Consider the following 25,095-nt stretch of genomic DNA (forward strand, 5'->3'; position numbering starts at 1 on the left):
AGCCCTGTGAAAACTGTGAAAAGATCTTTCTTCACATAATATTTCACAACCCACTGTTGAAATTTGTAAACATATTTGTCCTTCCAATAATTTCGGGCTTTCCTCCAAAAACGCTCAGGGCACAGTCCTCAAATGGCTTTGTGAAATAACTTTAACCTTAAATCAGGATTAAACAAACTGAAAAGTTTACCACTTTTGGTGTCCCTAACAGGTGCAACTGTTTCAACACTCACATCGTTGTTTGTCCAACACGGCAGCTGTTCCAGCTAATCTGATTGCTCTTCAGCTGTTTCATTTACCACAAAAATAAGCAGTGTGAACAGTAATTCAGGTTCGTTTTTGCACAAGTTAAGTTTGAATATTGATACTCTCCTGAAGATGGAAAGGTGTCTATTTTATAAACGTGCTGCAGCCGATTCACATCTAATTCACCTTACCTTTTGTGATGAGCTCATACCGCTTAATAATTTTAGGATGGTTAATATTTTTTTATACACAGTGCAAAATTTGAAATGCGCGTTTATTAGCTCCTCAACAGCTGAATTTAATCGTATTTGCTGTTTCAAAACATTCAGTGCCTGGATTCCACAGTTTTTCCCACAACAGTTTTTCCACATGACCATTTATCCAACTTTTAATGATCTAATCTAATACTTCAGCAAAGTGAAGCATTTCTCTTTCACCTTATCTTTCTCGTATTTTTTTTTAATTACATTACTCTTTGGCTCCTGTGACTTTATCAGAATCTACAAAGCCCAGAGAGGCTGAGATCAGCCTGAATCCAGTTGGCTGAGGAGTGCCAATAATAACGAAGTTCCCCACAGAGAAGGACACAGTTCTGATGAAGAAATCAGAATCACGATAATGCACTGCATTGTTTGATTTTGGGGCTTTTTTCTTAATGTGTGTCTTCAGCCAACAGCTGTTGGCAGTCACATCTGGTTTAGTGGAAATGTCCAATGTTTGGTCCCACAGTTCACCAAGATCTCTGAAGAACTTGCTGTTCCTTGCATTTAGTCATGGCTCAGCGGTGAGTGTAAGACTCACGCTATTCTATTTTAATTTGGACATATAAAGCTACTTCTACTGACTAGATCTGCTTTGTATGTCCATATTACTATCTGCATGTTTTTCTTGTACAGAGGTCACTAACTGGAGGACCTCACTCCGGATCTGGACCAAAATGGAGTCTTATCTGGACGATGGCCGACTAATGGATTGTAATGGACCAATTCTGTTTTTATACACACAGTGTTGTTAAATGTAGGTTCTTAATTTTAAGCTGCGCAGCTGTTCCTGCCATTTCTGCAACTTTTTATTGCTGGCAAGGCGGCATGCATTAGCTTACTGCCCTGCACACACCAAACGAGCAAGCAGAGATAAAATGCTGGTCTGTGAAAATTTCCTGTGGAGCAACCTGGAAAATTGTAATGGCTTACTTTAAATTTAAAAGGACTTTAATGGGAAAACAGATCTGTGGCTGCAAAGTATAGCAGCAAAACCTCTTGGGCATTTTCTACGAAACAAAGATTTCAGGTTTGGCATCTTTGCATTTGCTATCACTTGCATTCCCTTGTTCCTATTTATTTTTCTAATGTGTCCTGTCTAGCAGTGTAGCATTAAGAATTGCAGTCTTAATGCCAAAGAGAGCCCAACAGATTTTTCTTTCACATGTGGCGCATCGCTGCTTTCGCAATAGTGTTCCGCTTCATTTATATATGCATAAAGCTTTATTACATTTTGTTCTGGGACTATTTCATGTTCAATGGACACAAAAATGAGAAGATAGAAGAGAAAAAAGAGAAAAAGATAAGATGAAATGCTAAAAGGGAGAAAACATGAAAGAATTGGGGAGTGGAAAAGGAGAGAACAAGATAACATCCACAGAGTCTGCTTCTACACCTGCGAAGAGAGACATAAAAAGAAAAGCAAAACAAACTGATAAAGTATTACAGGTACAAGTAACCAACGCCTTGATAATATCACTGAAAAATACACAGTATTATTTAATGAGATGTATAAAGTGACAGCTAAGCTACTAATATGGGTTTTCTGTATAAAAGTGAGTCTGTAAGCAACTCAAACCAAGCACCTGTAGGTGTTTGTGAGAAGAATGTTCAAAAGTGGTTGTGATCTTGTTCCTATTTCTGCTGCTAAAGCAAAACAGACATCTGTGAAGCGCCTGACTGAACAGCCTCATTGAAGGACGTTTACATTCTGCCAAACAACTTTGGCGAGCTGTGGGCGTAACTGCTTGCAAGAGGTGCCATCCTCCTTGAACATTTAGATGCAAGTCTCCCATGTAATCTTTCTGTTTAACAGATTACCACAAAGCTGAAATCACACACCTCTCGGTTCTGGCATTTCTGGAAATTTTCTTTCAAAATTGCCATATCTTTTTGTGGCAATTTTGATGTATTGGATCAATTATTAGAATTTTGACTTTAATAACATTTACAATATTATTCAAGACAAAAAAAACACTACAAATAAAGTTAAGTTTTAACACATAAAGAAAAAACTCATCCCAACTGGGGGCCTCTTTAATGACTAAGTCATAGGTACCTTTTTTTTTGAAAGGTTTTGGTTGTTCTGTCCCAAGCAGCTGCTGTTTTTTTTTTTTTTTTGTTTGTTTTTTTGCTTTTACCTGGGACAGCTGACACATTTCACAGTAAGAGGCTTGAATCACAAAAGCGGTGTTTGTTAACTGTCCCATACGGAGCTCACAGACTTCATACTTCACCAGCAGCTGTCCCTTGGTTCTGCTGCTTGTTTTCTTGTCAGAATGAGAGGAAACGGCCTATTGTTGCAAATCATAGCCACATGTTGCAATCAGTGACCCAGGCTTATAGAATAAATGAAAGAAAACATGGAAAGATTAGCTCCAGGGTAATGATCATCCTGGCTGAGAAAACCTGATGATAACGTCGCCTAATGCTGTTTGGGTCTTCATCATTTGGCTGAAGTAATAGGCAATATTATTGAATATTGTGAAGTAAGATCTGGAAATCCTCTCCTTCAGATGCTTCTTTTTTATTCTAGTGGAGCATTTAGTTGTCAATTACCGAATATAGACCGGAGGGTGAAGAGTTTGTAGATCTTCTGGTATGAACAGGGCCTCAGAAGCAGACGGCGGAAAGAGGGGAAAATAACATGTCTGTAAAAACATCACTGGGAAGCTTAACAGTTTTTTTTTAAGATGAATGATCAGTAGGGGGGACCATGTAAGGCTTTCTTTTGTCTTAAGCTCCACAGTTCAGGTTACACATGTTGTGTTCACTGACTCCTTCAATTTTTAGAGCTGTTTGCAGTTGTGACACATGGACTTTTTATGACTGGACTAAAAGTGTCCAATCTCACAAGGATTATTCAATCACAATAATTATTTTTTTTACTTAAACAATGAAAATCTGGTCAATTTGTACTGGTAGGGAATGATAAGGCCACTATAAACCTGAAGGGGACTAGCAGAAAGTCATTGTTAATTATTTAATTATGACATTTATCAAATTTGATTTAAAAAAATAATTCAACGTTCTGTATATGAATCAGATCAGACTATCTGTATTGGAGGTTTCAACACCACCACCATCAGTTTCAGTGTTGACTTTAAGCAGATATAGTAGGTTTTTGTTGTTTGTTTACCTTATTAGCAAGCAGGATGTAGTAACTATTCCATTTTGGGTAATATTTTAGTCATAAAAGCGCGTTGTATACATAACTCATCTTGCAGTTGGAAGGAATCATATACACAACCACCACAGTGCAAAAAGGGATCTAAACGTAAGTAAACATTTCTTGAAATCAGTGTAATTATTCTTGATTTCAGCAGGTAAATAAGATGATGTGCCAACAGAATCAGTATTTTATACCTAAACTAAGATAATTCTTATTCACTTGAAATAAGATGACTGAGATGAGATGTTTGTATTTTAAGTGCAAAAATCTTATTCCTTTGGCAGATCATCTTATTTACCTGTTTAAATCAAGAGCAAATACACTTATTCCAAGAAGATGTTTTCTTACTTTTAGTTTTGTTTTCCCTTCATCACTGAGCAGGGTAATGCTGGAGCACTGAAGTCAGAACGCATTTTTTGTTGTTTTTATTTAGTCAAGCTGTTTTTGTTGTGGGTCTTTTTTTAAATAGTACTCACTCTACCAAAAGGGTTGCAATAAATTGCTTTATTGCTTTAATTCTAGTCTTGTGTAAGCCTGATTAATTTGTAGCCTTTCCTTAAAGCCAGCAGGGCCACTCCTCCTTTAAATTCAGCCAGTGAGCTCCATGACATGTAATAGAGGGCTGCTTTGTTTTTGAATCACCCCAGAAGAACTCCCAAAACACGGAAAATACCATCCAACATTTGAAGAGGGGGTTAAAAAAAAAAAACAGGAAAACAATCATTTAGTCGTGTACCGAATCCCGTTCATTGTCTAATTTACAAAAAGGTTTGGCCACATTAACACTTTTTTCTAGCAGTTTTGCATTTTTCCTTGCATTTCTGCCATTTCAAATAAAAGCATGTTAAGCTCAGAGGTGATTCAAAGGTGATTCAAGCAAATATCCCAACAGTGTAGAACAGTGTACCCAGAACCAGAACCAAACATGGAGAAGCAGCATTTAGTTCCTATGCTCCACAAATCTCGAACAAACTTCCAGGAAACTGCAAATCAGCCGAAACACTGAGTTCCTTTAAAAACAAGACTGAAAACCCGCCTGTTTAGAGCTTCTTTTGACCCATAATAACAGGAACACTGACCGACATACTTGATGTGTATTGATGTTTTCACCTGTTAGTTTAACATTAGTTACTGGTCTCACAACCAGTGACTGTTTTGATGTGTTCATAATGTTTTTATGTTTTCATGATGGAAAGCACATTTCACAATACATTTCATTATACAAATAAACTTGACTAGTGTCTGAAGATTTTAAATATCATTTAGAAACTCTGATTATATTTCAGACATTTCCCCATTTCCATCTTTCAGGACCATGGAAATTCAAACTGACCTTGTGGACCTCAAATGCAGTCCTTCACTGTGTTTTGTGGCTCAGCAGTAGCTTTTGGTGTGTTTGTGTTTTCCCTGCAGTATAATTTAGTTGTTAAGGATGTGGTCAAAATGCATCCAGCCCTGACAACTCTGCACGTCACAGGCAGGGTGTGGCGGCGTGGTTGCACCAAACATGGGCCATAAAACATGGGTGGCAGGGCTGAGGGCCACCTCCGCTGACACCTCCACTGTCGCCCTATGATTTAAAAGAAAATCTAATTAAAGTTGGGATGAAGGCCCAGTTTTACCTAATCCCTGTATAGCTTTAATGGAAGAAACAGACATGTGGTTTTAAGCCAGACTGCTGAGAGCTAGAAACAAATGAAGCTAAACCCTTGCCAGTTTGGCAAAGAGTTATATTTTCAAATAAAAACAAATGAGAAATTAGTTGTATCCAAGCTGTTGATTGCAGGGACATTTGTGGGTAAATGTGTCATATATTTACTGCAACCATAATGAAGGTTATTTTTCCTCCACTGATTTGATGGTTTTACACTTTTAAGCTATAGCTCCACATTTAAAGTCTAATATTAGAAACCTGTGTACTATGTAATGCTCTTTTCTGGTAAAGCTGTATAGAGGCAGAATAAACAGTCATAGCCCTCTAATTTCTACGTTTTATGTCTCTTTTTCAATTACAGGGCAGCCTATTTAAAAGGATTCTGGTAAAAAAAAATATCTCACCGAACTTCAAGGAGGGAATGTAGATATGAGATAGATTAAGGCTGAACTAGGATTATCTCTGAAGCATTTGGTGTATTTAAAGTCTTTATATAATATTTTTTGTGTCTTTAAATCTTAACTAACTATGATGTCTCTGGTTTTCACTCTATGGCACATTGAACGTTTTGTGGGGTTTTCAGCAGATAAACAGGCTCTAAATCTGCTCAAACATTATTGAATCTTGTGTATTATTTTGGTGTCTGAAGATTCGTCTTTGATATTGATTTGTCATTTTAAAGTTAACGTTTTTTTGTTTGTTTTGTTGTTTTCAGGTGACAGGGGGGATAGGGGCTTCAAAGGGGACAAAGGTGATCGAGGAGACAGAGCAGAACGAATAGGTGAGGATCAGTTAAAAATATTTTAAGCAATAAGAATATTTCTCTTCTGTTCTCATTCTGTTGCACTTGTCTCTAAAATTGGTTGATTAAATTTAAATTAGTTTAGTTTTATGGCAACAATTAATCCATCAATGGTCCTATATAGATATCATGAATATTTGAACCAATCCAATCATCTCTTCCTCTTGTGAAATCATGTATAGCTCATATACATACAGTGCTGCCTTGACTTAGCTTAATTCCTTCTGTGACTGATTCAAATTAACAGTAAGTCTCATCAACGTTCCCAATTGAAATATATTGAAACGTCATTAATCCATTTGGCCACGCTTTTCTCACTTTTATCTGCAGTGGTGTAGTTTAAAAAAAAAAAACTTGTCAAATGTAATTTATTTAACCTTCCCTTTCAGAATGTCTCGGAAATTAGTTAGGCAATTGTCAGTAAATAGTGCCGTCGCACGGTCAGTTGCAACTTTTTCTGGGGATTTCTTTTTAATAAAGTCTCAAAGTTTCTTCCACATTCCCAGCATCTTCATCTTCGTTGAGAGTAAAGTGGAACTGAAGTCAAATTCCTTGTTTGTGTGCACAATTTGTGTGCACAATCACAGATTTTGATTCTGAACAATTCACAGTGAATCAGGGCACTTTGTTGAACAAACTCATAAAAAGATCCAACTCCAAACTCTTTAAATCCATATAGTTCAGGCTAATAAAGTTCAAACATAGTCTCATTAAAAATCCAATTACACACAGTCCAGTTCAATCCAAATTAGAAACTATTTAGTCAAATTTAGTTTATCATGCAGTGCCATTTTGAAATTTAAGAAGGCCCAGCTGATTCCATTGACATTACTGACTTTGCAGCAATCCCTCTTCTTGATGAAGCTTGTGGCAACAGCAGGGGCAGAAATGCTCCTTTTCAATCAGAAGAAACCTTGTGCAAAGCAAAGCTTTAGTTTAAGTGGCCAATCTGTCAAAACAAACTAGAAATTAAAGGAACAATAAGTAACAATGACACCTAGTGGTTAAAATCGGAACAACACATGCATGGTGCCTTTAATGGAGACCCCCATTTTACTCAACAATCCGCTGTTGCACTAAATTTTTACTTACACCGGATAGGTTTATGATGTTTTTTTCTGGTCTGCTTCTTTTACTGGGAATTCTCTGATATGATTGGCTCAGAAACCCGGAAGTAAACACGGGCTCTGACCAGAAGTTGTTCCGGACCATATCTCTAGGTTTGAAAGGAGAAAAACTTGACTAAGACGTTGTTGTTGGAGAGAACCAATATTTATATGTTTTTTTATAGGGAATGCTACTTCCAGCCCAAGTGACAAATGAGAATGATTTAGGTTGATTTTACAGTATATATCTTACTTATAGCTCCAACACACAGCCAGGAGTACTTTCGTCTATATTGGCACCACGTGTGGTTTCTATGGGAGGAAAATAATCCCAACGAGTTAATAGAGTTAACAATATTAACATTATTTTCTCCAGCCAGGACAGCGACAGAGCTAAACATCTTAGCCAGATATTTTATTTGTTTATTTTGTTGTTGCTTTTTTAATAAACAGGTTAAACACACAAAGATAATTTCAGGAAACTCTCCAAATGGTTTTGCCGAAGAAAAAGACGCAGCTAAGGACACCATGACTGGACTAGTATTAAAAAAAAAAAACATGCAGAAAAAGGGAGGCTGTTCCGATCTTTTCTGACACCATCTTAAGGGTGTCCCAGCAGGTCATCACTTTGGATTTGGAACAAAGTTGTATTTTAAAATGTATGCATATAATCTAATTTAATTGCTTTATTTGTTCCCCATTGGGGAATTATGTTTCAGTACAGCTCATCAAGAGAAAGACAAACTTGGGTAGACAGGTGACTGAGGCCTTGCTGCCTTTTTAAAGGAAGTTAATATAAGGCATGACTCCAACCCAGATGGGCAAACCTTTCTTTAGGGGTGCACTGGTTCTGTGAGAGCTGTCGACCAAACTCATCTCTCAGCAGTGAAAACTTTTGGGAGAGGAGAGGATCAGGAGGTCCTGATCAGCCAATCAGAGTTTGGATGCTATAAGAAGTGTAAAATTGTTTAACCAAAGAAAATCTTTTTTATTATTTACTCTAAAACACTTTTTTTAGACTGAAGAAAGTCCAAAAACATCAATCTACTAAAAAATTAAGATTTATAATAATCTCCAAAACAGTACATTTATACTTTTACTTTTATGCTGTTTCTGTTATATGAAATCAGAGGCCATACTGCTTTAAAATTAAAACTTTTGTTGTATAAATATCAGTGAGATATAAAGGGTAAAGAGATTAATATTTCTAATAGCACAACTATTAAAGTATACTTTGGTTAATATGAAGCAGACTTTCAGCAAATAAGCTTAGTTTAAATAAATTCTTCTTTCTTTCTAATTTAAGAGTTGCAAGTGTGTAATTCTTTGGACTAAGCTGTTAATCCACCTCTTGAGCAATGAATTTGGAAAGAATAAAAGAATAAACATAATCTTCTCCTGAAGTATCAGAGTAAATCTGTTTTTCAAATCTAATATAAACTGCCAAATTGTTAAGTATTATTGTGTTTTTAAGGATCTCCAACAGATAAATAGGATCTAATATATCCAGATGTTCACCAACTTAAACAAAGATTGCTGCTTTAATCTTCCACAAAATAAGCACTGCTTCGGTAATAACAAATCCTTCTTTATGGTTTAGTTATTTCACTCACTCGAGCAATAACAGAGCTTCAAGCTTTGGATGCAATAGGAAAAACTGTTGCTGTCAGTAAATCCTGTAAGTTTAAAGTTTAAGGGGAAAAGGGTCTGCTTAGACACTCAATAATTAAGTTTTTACTCCCATTTGGTGTATTTAATTGTTTAAGATTTTCAGTAAGTATTGTGGCACAGAAAAATACTTTAAAGGCTGTTTTGGACTACATTTTGCTTCTTTAGGTGGGTGTTATATGTTTATTTTTGTCTAGTTTAGAATATAATTTGCACATGCACAGAGACATAATGTAAACAACAGGAGCACTCAAATAGACGGTTATATATGCCATAATATATGCTCTGGAGAGTTCTGCTTTGCAACATATCACCACAGCATGTATGGATTCTTCTTTTGCTTCACATTCAAACTGGTTTCATTAAACCTGCCTTGATACTTTAATGCTAAATCCTGCTTAAAACCAGATTTTACAAATCAAACCTGTCATGATCCACTGTGTTTTTGATCATCCTTTTTGGTTGGACCGCTTCTGAGTTCTTTATTATTGTCCGAATGATCTTGCTGTTTTCAATTAATTTCTGTGTTCATTGTTAAAAAGGTCTAACCATATTGTTTTATTCCTTTTAGTTTCTTACCTGTTTTATCAGAATGTTCTCTGTGTTTTGGTTCATCCACTTAGATCAGTGTTCACTTTTTCCCTTCTTTGTTAGCATTTCCTGTGTCATTATTTTTTTAGTCTAGTTCATCTCCCTTTGTGTTAATTATTTACTTTCTCTTAGTTGCCCTGTTTGCTTTCCCCCATAGCTGTTTCAGATTTCCCTGATTAAGCTCACCTGAACCTAATGCCATTCTCTACTCGTACCTCAGTATGTAAGCTCACTGGTTTTCATTGTTCTTTACTGGTTCGTAAAGTGCTCCTTGTCTTGTTCTCCTTGCTAGATCTGTACATTTTCTGTTATCATTATTAAACCTTCACCATACTCATCACAAGTTATTGTATACATTTTCAACTTACTAAATGGGAATGTACTGTGAATTACTCCAAAGCTCATTCTTTATCCAACAGTTGTTGTTCTATTGTACCACTGAAGCACATAGACACACACCCCTTAATGAATGTGTTAGACCACAAAAAAAGTACTTGTAAAATATCATCATTTAAATCTTCTTCCTGAATAGCATAATTTGAAAAAAAGGATGAAAATCTAACTTTTAGTTTGTAGATTTCTGATTAGGGTAAAGAGCCAGTGATGGGAAACACTTTAAATATTTTGTTTTCAATTTATGTTTTCCTTTCCAATTGTGCAGTGTAGTGTCTAGGAGCCTTTACATATCAGACTCTGAAGCAGCTTTATGTGCCAGGTATTTGTACATATAAGAGGACTTTTACTCTGGGTTGTACAATGCTCAAGATGTGCTTACTTATACAATAATACAGTAATGCAGTAATAAATATCAAATACAGTGCGCAGTATAGTGGACACCCAGGACCACAAAATTGCAATGGTGCAATGAGCAGAGTGCAGATGGTACAGGAGTATTTTAATATTACCATTATTATTATTATTATTATTATTATTATTATTATTATTATTATTATTATTATTATTATTATGTACAAGTCGGAGGTAAAAGGTGCCCATACACGTAAAAACATATGTCCACAGTGTAATGAGTGCAGAGAATGAGAATATTGGAATAAATTAGTATTATACATGATGTTATGTATGTGAGGTGGGTGGATTTGATATACGGTATGACAATATGAACAGTAATAATGAGCAGCACTAAAAATGAAATGGAGAATAATTCATAAATAACTGATAAGTGGTAGCCAGTAAGCAAGTGGCTGAATAGAGGCAGAGTTACCGGGTTATTACACAGGAGTTTGTTTTTTTTGTTGTTGTTTTTTTGACACTATGAGTCAGAGTCAGCTGTTCATTACATTAATGGCTTGTAGGAAGAAACTGTTCCTCGGTCTATTGGTTTTGGTGTAAAGTGCTCTGTAGCACCTACCAGAAGTAAGCAGGTAGAACATGCTGTAACTGGGGTGAGATGGATCTGCAGTGATTATTCCTGCCCGTTACCTGATTTTGGAAATGTACGGGTCCTGAATGGAGGACAGGTAGACACTGATCCAAACCAGACAGTGATGGGTGAGCAGAGGACAGACTGGAGGATGGTTGTGTCGAAGCGGATCAGAAGCTCCTTAGGCAGGTTGAGCTTCCAGGACTGGCGCAGGAAGTACATCCTCTGCTGGGCCTTCTTGATGATGAGGACAGTGCTGGGCTGCCACTTTAGGTCGTGGGATATAGTCGATCCCAGAAACCTGAAGGTTTCCAAATCCACCTTAAAGAAATAAGCTGCAAAAGCAATAACCTTAATGGAGCATGTAAACAGTTCGGTCTGTGAAAATACTGAGGGAAATATGATCTGTTTTTATTTTGAGTGCTCTGGCAATTTCGAAGGAGATTATGACAGGACAGAGCCCCAGGACAGGGCTTCTAACTCCTTCCCCTTGGCAAAATCTTCCGCAAATTTAACATCCACCTCCACTGCTATGCTGATGACACCCAGCTCTACCTCACCACAAAACCATCGTCCTCTCTTCCGCCCACGTCCCTCACAGATTGCATCTTTGAAATAAAAGCGTTGTTCACCAACAACTTCCTTCAATTAAACAGTAGTAAACCTGAGGTTCTCCTCATTGGCACTAAATCAACTCTTTCCAAAACCAACAGTTTCCCACTTATTATTGACAGCTCCTCCATCTCACCCTCCCCCCAGGTTAAGAGTCTGGGTGTCATCCTCGATAGCACCTTATCCTTTCAATCCCATATCAGTAACATTACCCGGTCTGCCTACTTCCACTTAAGAAGCATCAACCGCCTCCGTCCCTCCTTTACCCCACACACTGCCGCCATACTTGTACACAACCTCCCGACTGAATTATTGCAACACACTATGGCCTTCCTCAGAAATCACTCCATAAACTACAACTGGTCCAGAACTCAGCTGCCTGCATTATAACAAGACCTCCCTCTATCAACCACATCACCCCAGTCCTCCAACAGCTTCACTGGCTCCCCGTGCAGTTCCCCATTCAATACAAAATTCTCACGGTGACATTCAAGGCCCTTCACCACCTTGCCCCCCCCCCCCCCCCCCCCATATCTGTCAGGCCTCCTGCACATTCCCACCCCCTCCTGTGCTCTTAGATCCTCATCTGGTTTACACCTGTCTGTCCCTTCCACCCGTCTCACCACCATGGGGAGCAGAGCATTCAGCCTCTGGAACTCTCTACCCTCCCTACTTAGAGACACGGACTCATTTCTCCATTTCAAATCACAACTCAAAACTCATCTGTTTAAAATAGCCTATTCTCTTTAATATCAATTTCCCTGTCCCAGCCTTTGTATTTTTTAAATGGCTTTTATTCTGTGTTTTGACTTGTTTCTGACATTGTGTTTTTATCCTTTTGTACCTTGAGTGTGCAGAAAGGTGCCTTTTAAATAAAATGTATTATTATTATTATTATTATTATTATTATTATTATTATTATTATTATTATTATTATTATCATACTTGTCAATGAACAAAATTTGAGAACTATTAAGTATGCTTGGGTACTACAAAACCATGTTGATGGAGTTCAGTTTTTTTTCCTTTCTTCCTTCAGATATTTTTCTTTATTACATCATTACAGCTGTTTTGCATGTCCTGAATGTGCGGTGGAGTGGTGCTCACACCAGAAAGTCTTGATCTTTCAGCCACATAAACTGTCAAAGATCAGTTCTTTCCTCACATCATTAACAAGACCCTCATGTTTGAGGTTTCACGAAAAGAATAATGGTCTGAGTCTGCAGGCTGTAGGCGGCAAGAAATATCAAATAACAACCGTGTGCATTTTTCTGTCAACTCTCATATGGTTGACTTATTATTAACTAGTTGACTTGGGTCTTTTTACACTTCAAAGCATGTATTTTGTACCTGTGAAAGCACTTGAGTTTATTCACACGTGTTAGCTGTTAATACAAAATCAGCCTGTTTCACAGACCATTATGTCACTGAAAGGATCAAATACGATAGCTCTGTTGAAAGCCTCAATAGCGCGAACCAGGATGTTAAAAAAATCTCCAGTTTAGATTTCTATGTTTACAGCGATTATATAGAGGGGAAGTGAATTGGATTTTAAATTTTTCATGAGCTCTAACTTGTGTTTTTTAATGACGTTTACACTTATTATTATTCACGCTCTGCCATAGAGTTTCTAGAATCAGCTTAAACGATTCCAAGAAAGCATATTTTAACTTTGCAGACGAAGACATAAAAGGAAAGCAAGTTTTTTGTTGGAATACATCACAAAAAGAAGAGTTTTTTGTTGATGTTGTTGTTTGATAGTGTGTAGGCCCATTCTCTTTAATTGCTGAGCTTTTCTTAGAAAGCTGTGGACACATTATGAGGTTGGGATGTTAAGTAATCATATCAACTTTCGTTTAATAATAGCTAAGTAGTTAAATGAGGACAAGAAGTGTCTTAACTCTGAAGCTTAGCCCAAAACTTTTAAGTAATAACTGTTCCCTTAGGAAACCACTCAAAGTATCGGCAAAAAACTAAATTCTTAAATTCAACCCGTTTCTTTAACACCTGACTGTATATTTGCTTTGTGGTTACTGTAAATCTCAGGACGATTCTGCTTTTAATTTTAACCCCTCCCCTTTAAGGTCTTTTTTATTTTATTTTACAATGATCCCAGCATTGCAAGCTGCAAATAAATGGAGAAAAATGAAGCAAAGAATGGAGGGAAACAGTCCAAAGTCCAAAAAAAAAACATAAACAAAAAGCACTAATCCTGAATATTTACACATTATCCTGTATATTTTCCAGTCCTTAGCAGCTGCCTACTCTCTCATAAGGCTTCTCCTGACTGATACCTTTTTTTAAAAGAGATCATTTTCTATTTTATTTTTGCCTCAAACAAATCACTTAATTTTTTTCATTGAATTGTACAGGATACATGTCACATATATCAAACACTTTTTACATTGCAAAAACCTGATACTTAAATAGCCATGTGCACGGTTTTGAGAGCCACCGTATGCAAATGTAATTTCTGTGAGTTCAGGTTAGGGAGGCTAAAGGCTAAAGTAAAGGCAGAGCTTTTAAACATTATCTTAAAAGAACTGCATCACAAAACTTGTGAGGAGGAGGAAGTAGTATTTTTCTTAAAGCTTCAGAATGGTAACCTTGTTGTTGGTTTGTTACTCAGCCATGGAAATAAGGCTCTGTTTTATATTAAGTTGTTAAGAACTGGCATATAGAGTAAGTAAACACACAGTAATCATTTCATGATGTATGATCTTCCTGAAATTCCCCAGGGACCGATGGGATTACTGTAAAATGACCTGTATGAGTGTGGTTGATTTTCAGAATAAAGTTAACAAACATTAGAGACAGAGGCTGAAGTCCAATATTTTTCTTTAAAAGGTTTTTTCCCGTGTGTGTGCTTGTGTAACAAAACACTCATTTTTCATTTTGAGGCCATTTCAAACTTTGTAATTTTTTCCTGACAGCTGACATATCACAGAAGAGACTGCCGCTGGCAATTTGATAACTGATCTCAAGGGTCTCATATTATGAGGAGTGGATTTAATGTTTAACGGACTGTTTTAGCAGCGGACCTCCACAGCTACAGGGATCAAAAGACAAATAATTTCAGCCATCTGATGCTATTCTGGCAATCGTTTTGGGGTGCATGTTTATAAAAATGTTATTGATGAAAGTTTAACTCAATTTATGTCGCTCCATATTAGATCTAGAGTGCGGGTTTGATATAATTCATCTAGTAAGGTTTGTTCTCAACTTATATATGTAATTTTGGCTTCAGAATCGTCCCAAAGTAAAATCGTAAAGCATATAAAAGTTGTCAACCTCTGTGTGCATGCATGTTACCCCAAAATTGCATTAAAAGCAATGTTATTGCCCTAAATGGAAAGATGCAATGAAAATGGAACTTTAAAAGAAGTCAGAATAAAAGATGGCAGGCATCATTTTATGAACAGATGGAGGTAGTTAGCTGTTCTCCTGAAGCCATTTAGTCCCTTCCAGTCCAAACTCCTCCAGCATGCCAGATAAACATTAGTAATATGTGATTCCTGCATGCTCTGGCATTATTCTGGTTCTGCTTGCTGCAGCTCGCCGGGCCTCTGGGGCTTTAAAAGCTTTGGACGGCCATCAACACTTGGACCTCACTCAGCTAGTTTTTCCTGAGCAAAAACATTTTACATCCCATGAAATCCCTCATTATTCAGACTTGAACGGAGAAGTTGTGAAGCTTGTTGTGTCTAAATTGGGTAACGCTTATGTTTTATGGTGGAGGTTTATTTGGTCTTCAAGGTGAACATGAGTGCTGTTGGTCTGTGGACACAGAGTAAATTAAAGAACAGATTTTTTTTGGTTGTATAATTGCTTTTAGAGGTATTTTTTTTTTTTAAGATCAAATCTCTGAAGCCTGTTTTCCATCATAACTACAGTAAATGTTATGGCCAACTGGTTTTATGTTCATTCTGTCACGTTATTTTGCATGTTTTGCTGATGTAGTCTGGCCCTGTATATTGTACGCCTGTGCTCTCTGCTTTCTTCCACCGATAGTTTTCTGCCTGATTTCAGCATATTTTGATATTTTATTCCCCGGTGCATCTTGTTTTTATTTTTTACAATTACTTTCTGACAACTATTATGGTTAACATTTGTAGTTTATAGCAATACAGTCTTTTGAAACTTTTAGGATCCAAAAGGGTTATGATAAACACAGAATATTTATGATAGGTAATATTTAACATGAATTATCTTTGTTTATCTTGATCTTTACTCAAATATTTGTTCTAATTATTCACATAAAACCTCAGCTCACCTAGAAGAGAAATTTTAAATAAAATGGAAAATCATACATAAAACTATTAATCGATTTAAGTGAGCATTTAGTGATACTGGCGATATGTTTTCTTCCCAGGGTAACAAATGACAGGTAGTGTCCAGGAGGTTCTGATCAGGTATCATTTTAAAAGGACATTTGCAGACTGGATTTAATCAGTGGCATGGGTTTGTGTTTGGTTGTTTGGGGGGCAGCATCATATGTATAAATATAGAACTGATTATAATTTATAATTTACATTTTAAATGGTTCAAACATTACTTTTGGTTGGTGAAATCCATCTCAGCAGTATTGAGCTGCATGTCATGCTGTGATCCTTTGCTGCTGGCAAAAGATAACCAAACCAAAGCGTGAATCGTTATATGTAAGAGGGAAAGGATGGAAAATGTGGAAAAGAATAAAAAGGATGGCCACTGAGTTACACATGGATGCTGTGTGCAATGGATCGTTTAGAGCAGGAGTCGCCAACCTTTTTGAAACTACTTCACTGGTGTTGTGTCATACGAAGGGCTACCAGTACTGACCTTAGAACTAAAAAGAGTCACCTTAACTTTATGTAAAATAAATACATTTTTTATGCTTTGTTATAGATATTGTAATTTTTAAATCTATATAAATGCAAGTGAGATAAAACAAGAAGAGTGACGGAATAAAATAAAGTTTTAGATGCAGCTCACTGGTGGATTGGTGCTTTTTTAAAACAGGCTCGTGGGCACAACATGTGGCCACGGGGGTTACTTGGTGCCCACGGGCACCATGTTGGTGACCCCTTGTTTAGAGTATTATTCTTTAGCCAATTTATATATTCCTTAGTTCTGTCCTGAAGAATGTTCTCAAAGTGGAATTTAATTATTTAATTGCAAGAGATGTTAAGCTGAGAGTCAGGTTCTGCCTCTCATGATAAAACTGACTCTTATGAAGGTGGGTTTGTTTGAACCTTAATCCATCAAAGGGGCAAGACCAGCTAAAGTCACAACCCGCTACATAGGCAATTCCAACCTTCCACACATTCATTGTCTTCCATTTATGCAAGATTGAGTCGCGGGAGCAACAGGTTTTAAAGGAAACCCAGAAATCTCTTCCTCCAGCAACATTCTCCACATCACAAGTTGTTCCCCAGCCAAAAAGGATCTAGTCTCTCCAGTTAGTTCTGAGTCTTCCTTGGGGTCTCCTAGCAGTGGGACATGCTCAGAAAACCTCCAAACGGAGGTGACTAGGGGACATCCTGATCAGATGATAACCCCCTCAGCTGACTCCTTTTGATTCGGAGAAGCAGCGACTCTACTTTGAGCTCTCCCCGAATAACTGAGCTTCTCACCTTATCTCTAAGCTGAGCCTGGCCACCCTCCATAGGAAGCTCATTTTGGCTGCTTGTATCCAGGATGTTGTTCTTTTGGTCATGATCCAGACCTCATGACCAAAGGTTAGGGTCGGAACATAAAGACGGACTCCATTCCTCAGATGCAGTCCCAATCCATGTGTCCGTCTCTCGTTCCAGCCTATCATCAATGGTGAACAAGACACCAAGATACCTAAACTCCTCCGCTTGAGGCAGAGACTAACCCTCAACCCAGACGGTGCAGTCCAACCTTTTCTGTTTGACAACCATGGCCTCAGAATAACAGGTGCAGACTCTGATCTCGGCTGCTTCATACTCGGCAGCGAACTGCTCCAGTACTTGCTGGAAGTCCTGGCCTGAAGAAGCCAACAGAATCACATCATCTGCAAAAAGCAAAAATGAGATCCTGAGGTTCCCAAAGCAGACGCCTTCCTCTGCGTGACTACGCCTTGAGATCCTGTGAATAAAAACATTAAGAGGGCGGCCCTGGCGAAGCCCAACAATCACTGGCAACAGGTCAACTTTGTGCCAAGACTGCGGACACAGCTCTTGGATTGGGCATGCATGCAAGGTTTTGATGGCCCCGAGAAGCCACTCACATCACACAGATGAAAGCCAGGAAGAAACATTGTTCCTTGGAGGCTCCTTTCCAACATCCCAGAGTACAAGCTTTCCAAGGGAAAGTGTGATCCCTCAATACCTGTAACACTCTCCCAGGTCCCCATTTTTTTCTACTCTGTGCTGTCCTGATCTTCTATGCAATATTGGAGAGGCATATCAACCAAGACAGCTCCATAATTTCCAGAGCTTTCAGAAACCTGTCCTGAATCCCTTCTAAAGACTTTTTAACAACCCTGGCGAGCTCTGCCACAGTAATTCAATTACATTCTTATGGATCTTTAGGCTCCGCCTCCTCCCCAGACAACATGGTGAGTGGATTGTGGAAATCCCCAAAGAGCTTCTTCCTCCACCTGATAATATCCTCAGTCCTGGTCTGCAGTTCCCCTCCCAAAGCATACACAGTTTTGGGATGGTCACTGTTTCCCCTTTCTGAGCCGTGAAAAGGTTTCCAGAACTTCCTCAAGGCCAACAGGACGTTTCACTTCATTACCTCTCCAAATTTCTACATAAGCACTTATGAAGAAGTCAGGATGCTGAATTGGTCTGTTGCAGTGAAGAGCTTTTCATCTTGGCTATGAATTTACAGAAATGTGCAGTCTTCCCGCTGTGTTAAAATGAGGAAAGTTGAGTATCTTGTAAAGTTATACTTTAGTATTGATTTCACAAATAAGGGAATACTATAATACTAAGGATATACTATTTTAGTGTATCCTTAGTAAATCGGCATCAAATTATTGTCAGAATTTTGAAATGATTGTGCAAACGACTGTGTATTTTAATTCTCAAAATATTAGGACTTTATTCTTGTAATGTTCCTTATTCTTGCACACTTAATATTTTGACTTTAGTCCTGTATTTTCACAGAAGCCAACCGCTATTCTAGCCGCTAAGCTAACTGGATACATAAACACTAGAAATGTGCATGCTCAGCCAGCAAGCAGAAACCAGGAAGGAAAGAGCACGCAGACTAGCGTTACATGAGCGCGTCAGAATGATTGGCATGTGGGACGTCCAATAGATAAGGTGATCTAGAACTTGAGGGACAAGGGTGGGGGGGGGGGTGAGGGCAGGACCAAAACTCTGACAAATCCCTGCTCTTAGGGCCGAACAGCACAGATTGGTTATAGATTTTACAGGCCTGCAGCTCCTGCAGAGAACAATTTATTTAACCTCCTTTTTGTGAATACATAATGTATTGACTGATTTCAGGATGGAAGGATGATTTTACCCAGTATAATAAAAAGTGTCAGATGTGGGGGAGGGGGGGGGTCTTTAAATTCTTGTGACTGACTGCTCGTCTGCTCTGCTCTATCTTTTTCTTATTTCCTTTTAGAGATGGCTGAAATATTTTGTTTATATTTTGCTGGTACTAGGAGTAACCCAAGTATATGCTGGAAATACAAGCGTATAATGTTATGGCAGATATTAAATTATGATGGACTAGTGATCGTTGAGTATTTGACTTAATAATGAGAGATAAATGATACGCAGTCTGGATTTATGATGGTCTGATGGGACTCGTATCCCATGTCCGTGTTGTCTGACTTCACTCTCCAGCACTTTGTCAACAGCTTAAATGATGAACATGCCATACTGATGGGGATATATGTGTGTGAGCAAGTGAACGTTTACCTCTCCTTCTCATTTCCTCTCCACACTAAATCAACTATATGAGTGCAGGTGTGCATAGTTTAAAGAAATATCGATTCAGATCCACACAGCAGATTCTGACATCAACTCACACTTCTAACTGTACTGTTTGTTAACAATGTGGCTTGCAAAAGTATTCATGCCACATTTTTAACATTTTTTTCATTTTTCACGTACAAACTTCAATGTATTTTGTGGTGATTTTATGTGATGAAAGTGGAATAAGAGTATTTTGCAGGACGTGCTCTGATGGGTCAGGGGTAGTGAGCACGACCCATATATGGAGGCCTTCAAATATGCGGCTGACTCGGGTTCGATTCTGACCTGAGGCCCTTTGTCACATGCCCCCCCCCCCCTCTTAAACCTCCTTTCCTTTCAACCTACTTTGTGAAAATGAGCCACTATTGCCACAAAAACACAGAAAAAAATATTTAATATTTTGCAGAAAAAGGTATTTCTCTTCCAGCTTTGCTTATCTAGAGATTTATTTACAAAACTATCTCCGTCTTTCTCAGGTTGGATAGAGAGAATCTGTGAAAGTCGTGTTCTCTAGACATTGACTTGCCCATTCTAAGGCTAATGTCACATCGTCTTACTACGTATGCTTTGCTGTTTTGAAAAACATGTTACACAGGTTTAAACCCAAGTAAATTAAGTGTGTTTTGTGGAGCATCAGGTCCTGTCATGTATTTGAAGGATGTGTCTGTTGCTCATGTTCTTATACAGATCCAGTGTTCGTCATGACCCGGGACTTCAAATTTCCCGGATGTCACAGTCTCGCTTTAGTTTTTATTTTTTTTTAGAACTATAACTTCCTTCCATTAGATTCGGAATTACATTTCCGAATCTAATGGGGAGGATGTGTTCAAAGTAATATGCATACAATTGTTTAGCATTTTGGGTAAAACGTAAAATTTTGTTTTATCTGCCCAAAGCACATTCTTCCAAGTGTCATTTCCTCTAAATGTTGTGAAAATACATATTCATTTTCTTCAGATGTTGTTTTAGTTTCTGATTCTGTTCAGATTCTGTCTCCTAAAGGGAAAATATCATGCAAAATATACCTTTTTATACTTTAAATAAACTTATTGTCGACTTGAAGTCTCTTGGAATGCAGACAATTTGCATGTAGTCTGTCCACGTGCTGTGTAGATATCTTGATATTCATATTTGGGTCATATTTTTCTGCTGTGGAGCTGCCAAAAAGGTCATGCACCTCCAGGTTACCAGTCTTGCAAAATAAAAATTGTTGGACAGATTTTGTAGTCCAGGCTGACAGATGCCGAAGCTACAAGTTGATAAGCCATGCGTTCTTCAGTACACCGTCCCCAAGCATACTACAGAAATGGCCAAATGTGATGGAGGGGAACACTGCGTCCTGGAGGGGGGGAGGGTGTTACGTGCCTCCTTTAGATTTAAAGAGACAGCACCAAAACGAGTTGTTCTCAGATGCAATTTAAAACAGGGGTGTAAAGGGGGAATGGGTGGGTAAATTAACAAGGAATTCAGACCAAAATATTACAGTTTCACTTCATACAGACTACAACTGAATGGTTTAAACATGAAAAGGAAGAACTGTAAAGCATGATAATTCCCCTTTAAGCTGTGGATGTTTCACAGCTCCACCAAAGTGGTAATTCGCCTCTTGGTGGCTCCTTGCCGATCCTTTCTGTTTAGGTAGACAGTTGTACCGTACTCTTTTATTAATTATTTTATTTTTTTCCCTTGTGGGAGAATCTAGCCTGAATTAAGCCAGGACACCATGGTCGGGTCACTACTTCTAAACAGGGCCAACACAGAGAAATATCAGACACAAGAGTTCACCCACACTCTCACATCTAAAGGAAATTTGTAATCTCTGATTAGATTAACATGCATAATTTTGGGGGGTAGGGAGAAACTGAAAAAAACTCCCATATACATGTGGTTATGTGTGAACTGCAGTCATCTCATTCTTTGTCCCCTTGTAAAATATAATTCTAACAAGGAGATTCCTACTCAATCTACTCCCATTTCTCAATACATTACAATACTCCCTGTGACAGTTTATTTGTATATGCTTGTTCTTCATCAGTGTGGATTCCTAATCATTTAGACACACATTGCATAGTTTTTGTGAGGTCCAATTGTGGACCAAAGAATGAGGTCACAAGCCCCCAAGATCCAAAGAAAAACTTTTTTTAAAATTCAGAATTTGCGGAGAATCATCGATACAGACTGATTTCAAAGAATATTTGGTTATTTTGGAAAGAAAAGTGTAAATTAATTACGAATAGGTTAAAATATTTGTGCAGTAATTTGAGTCAGCTGAGGTTTACAAATTAATTAAGCTTAATTTTAGTGAACTTGTTTCCATTAGTGAACTTGTTTCCTGTGTATAATTCATAAATTAGCATCTGAATTCTCTAATTTAGTTGTTTAAATGTCTGTGAAATTCTCTTTTTGCAATCTTTTTTTCTCACATCTTCTTTTGCCGCTGTCCTCTGCTCTCTGTGCGTGCACAGCTGGTTGTTTTTACTCGTTCGATAAGGTGACTGAATAATTGCTTACAGATGCCTTCTGTGAAGCTCCAAAGCAAGAAGATTTGAGTTTCAAAGTCAGATAATCTGTAAAGCCAGATTATAGGGTATGAGATGTATGTAAGGAAAAGTACTTTCTGGGCAAAACTTGTTGCTCTAAATTTAGTTAAAGGAGGAGAAAACTCACAAAAGTAATTTTATTTATTGTTGTGGTTTGAAAATCTCAGTTTGTTTTCATACGGGTTTGATTAGCTGCTTGATAAAACTCATCAACACACCCAATAAATGAAATAACCTAGGCTCTCAAAGCTTTGCCAGCAACTACAAAAAGATTATTAAACCAATCTCACTGAAGTAAATAACGTAGACTGTTTACAATTACAATACACAGTTGGAGGAGCAGGGATCCAAAGGCAGATTTTTACAACATCTGTTTATGTGCACGTGTTCTGCAGTTGAGGAGCCTCTGGTTCGGTTGGTGAACGGGTCAGGACCTCATGAAGGCCGTGTGGAGGTGTTGCACGAGCGTCGATGGGGGACGATCTGTGACGACGTCTGGGACAAAAAGGATGGAGATGTCGTCTGTAGGATGCTCGGATACAGAGGAGCAATAGAAGTCCATAAGACCGGGCGTTTTGGACAGGGTACGTGCACAATGCATCTGATGCTGATGTTTCTTTGGTGCTTTTTGAAATTTTCAAGTTGTGTTTGGTTAATCTGTGTTTGAATTGGAAAGAGGTTGCTACAAGCAGTGAAAGATCTTGCTCATCAGCCAAAGGATACATGAGCAGAACTATATGCCAACGCAGCCATAACTTTAAGCATGTTGCAAAATGGCAAACTATCTGTCTGTGTACTTCTAGGAAATAAAGGAATTTATTCTAAATTTCATCTATCTGACAGTTCAGATGTGATAGAAGTTGATATTTCTACACACATTGGGAGATATAGATCAGTGGTTTCCAATCCTGGTCCTCGGGACTCACTGTCTTGCATGTTTTAGGTGTTACCTTGTCTCCACACACCTGATAAATAAATTCATGATGAAGAGGCCTTTGCTGCTCTTGATGCCTGCTGATGAAGTTTTGCAATCATTTGATTCAGGTGTGCTGGAGCAGAGACGTCTAAAACATGTAGGACAGTGGGTCCTGTGAACCAGGTAGAAAACCACTGGTATAGATCATACTAAGGTAGTACAATAACGTCACGACATATTTCAGTCAATGTGTTTTTTGGTGATTTTGTGTGATAGATTAACACAAAGAGGTGCCACTTGAGAATTGAGAATTGAAACAAAAATGATTCTTGGTTTTCTTGATTCCTTGCAAATAAAACTGCATTTCCATCATTCAGCACCCCTGAATAAATACTTTAGAAACAGCTTTTGGTGCAAGTGCAGCTGCATATATGTATGTATGTATATATATACTGCACTTGAAATAGGTTGATGGAGATGATTTCTTCCTATTTTAAGTGCAAAAATCTTATTCCATTGGCAGATTATCTTATTTAGCTGCTCAAACAAAGTACAAATACACTTGTTTCAAGAAACTTTTAACTTATTTTTAGTTCTGTTTTTGCAGTGTAACATTTTGGCCTCTACCTGCCTTGTGGCAAACTGCTAAGACAATTGTTTAAACTGAACTTCATTCAAAGGTACCAGAGTAAAGGGGGCTGAATGAAAATAAACAACACTTTTTTTAATCAAAACATTAAACCATCCAACCCAACAACAAATTTAGATGTTTTTAAAAGACATAGCCCTTATTATTTTATGAACGCTTGGTCTTTCCCTTTCAGTTGTGTTATTTAACCAGTACAGCAGACTTCAATGTTAACGTTTTAATGGAAACAATATGTGTGCCAGATGTCATCGCCAAAGAGCCTCAGAGGTGACATCTATTTTTCTTTCTGTGTCTTTATGTCATTAACCGTTTAGCCTTACATCATCCTAGGTGTCTGTCCAGAGAGCGCTCTGACCCAAAAAAGTCGAGGGGAAAACATTTTCTTCTTCCAAGGGACTCCCTTCGAATGAAAACAGCTGGACTCAATTAAAAAAAAAACTAAAAGAAAATCACATCTTTGCTAAGACTCCTCAGTCAGTCAGTTGTCATTTCTGTTGCTGTTAGTCTAATGTTCACTCACTAGACAGGAAACAATAGGTATCAACACAGAAACAACCTACTAACAAAGATGGAACGGGTTCCTTGAAGATTTTAGATGAATAAAGACTTGTTTTTGGGGCCTTGGGCCATCAAACAGCTAATTCACTATTTGTTTTACAAAGCTATTTAACAGGCGTACCTAGTTAGATGGAAGGGTATGGGAGTTAGGGTCATTTTGACCTTTTTTCTCTGGAATTGTGGGTAATTCTCCCACAAGGGTAGCTTATATCTAGATGATGTGAAGATTAACAATTGTGTGTCTTAATTCTAGGAAGACGTACAAGAATGATACATGTGTGTTGGTAGAGCAGCTATGATTCTTATTCATGTGTTGAAGAAAATTTTTTATTGGCAATTATAGAAAAACATGGACTCTAAAAAGACTGATGAATTTTCTGCTGACGTTAATATTCTTTTAGCATCGTTATACAACATGCCCCGAATCTGCCTGTGACTGAATTACTCCTGGGTGTTCCCCTAAAACTCCTCACCGTGTTTATGTAATCCAACCCTTCTTTTTGGGAAGTGGGATAAACTTGGTGTGAACAAAAGTTACATCAGCCTGCAAAAAAAAAAAAAAAAACACTTTAAAGATCCAGAGTGAGCAGTTTAAAGGTTTATTTCTTCTGAAGTAAATCCTCCGAGGTCACAGCAGCAGAACAGCTGGTCTGTCGTCTGCAGCCTACAGCAGCACTCTGCACACTTTCCAAAGGGCTTACCTCATTTCCATCCCATGCAAGCGCAACACGTGGAGCTTTCAAGTTGTCAAATCTGTGTTGAGTTTGTCTTTCTTTTCACACACCGGGCATAAAACCTTATCTGGGAAACAACGTGTGACCCTGACTTCTTTAGCCGTCTTGAAATGTTGCAAAGCTGAAGTGTTCAGGGTCTTTTGAAACCTCCGGTGACTGCATTGTTGCAAGCTGGAAAAACAGTTTATGGAGAAAACAATGGGGCCGTAATATCTGTTTACCAGCTGGAACTATGTTTTTTATTACTGTGTCGAATATAATCT

At 37.9% G+C, this 25,095-nt stretch overlaps 1 protein-coding gene across 2 annotated transcripts in view; it reads left to right on the forward strand.

Annotated features, from left to right (window-relative positions):
- The window catches only part of scara5 (scavenger receptor class A, member 5 (putative)), a 101,078-nt gene that overhangs the window by 74,964 nt on the left and 1,019 nt on the right, over positions 1-25,095 (forward strand). For both annotated transcript variants that reach the window (XM_012880873.3, XM_021307722.2), the window contains exons 10-11: positions 6,048-6,113; positions 22,371-22,559. In XM_012880873.3, coding sequence (XP_012736327.2) covers positions 6,048-6,113; positions 22,371-22,559 — 255 coding nt within the window. The remainder of the gene's footprint in view (positions 1-6,047; positions 6,114-22,370; positions 22,560-25,095) is intronic.

Source organism: Fundulus heteroclitus, chromosome 15, assembly GCF_011125445.2.
Source record: "Fundulus heteroclitus isolate FHET01 chromosome 15, MU-UCD_Fhet_4.1, whole genome shotgun sequence".
Classification (NCBI taxonomy): Eukaryota; Metazoa; Chordata; class Actinopteri; order Cyprinodontiformes; family Fundulidae; genus Fundulus; species Fundulus heteroclitus.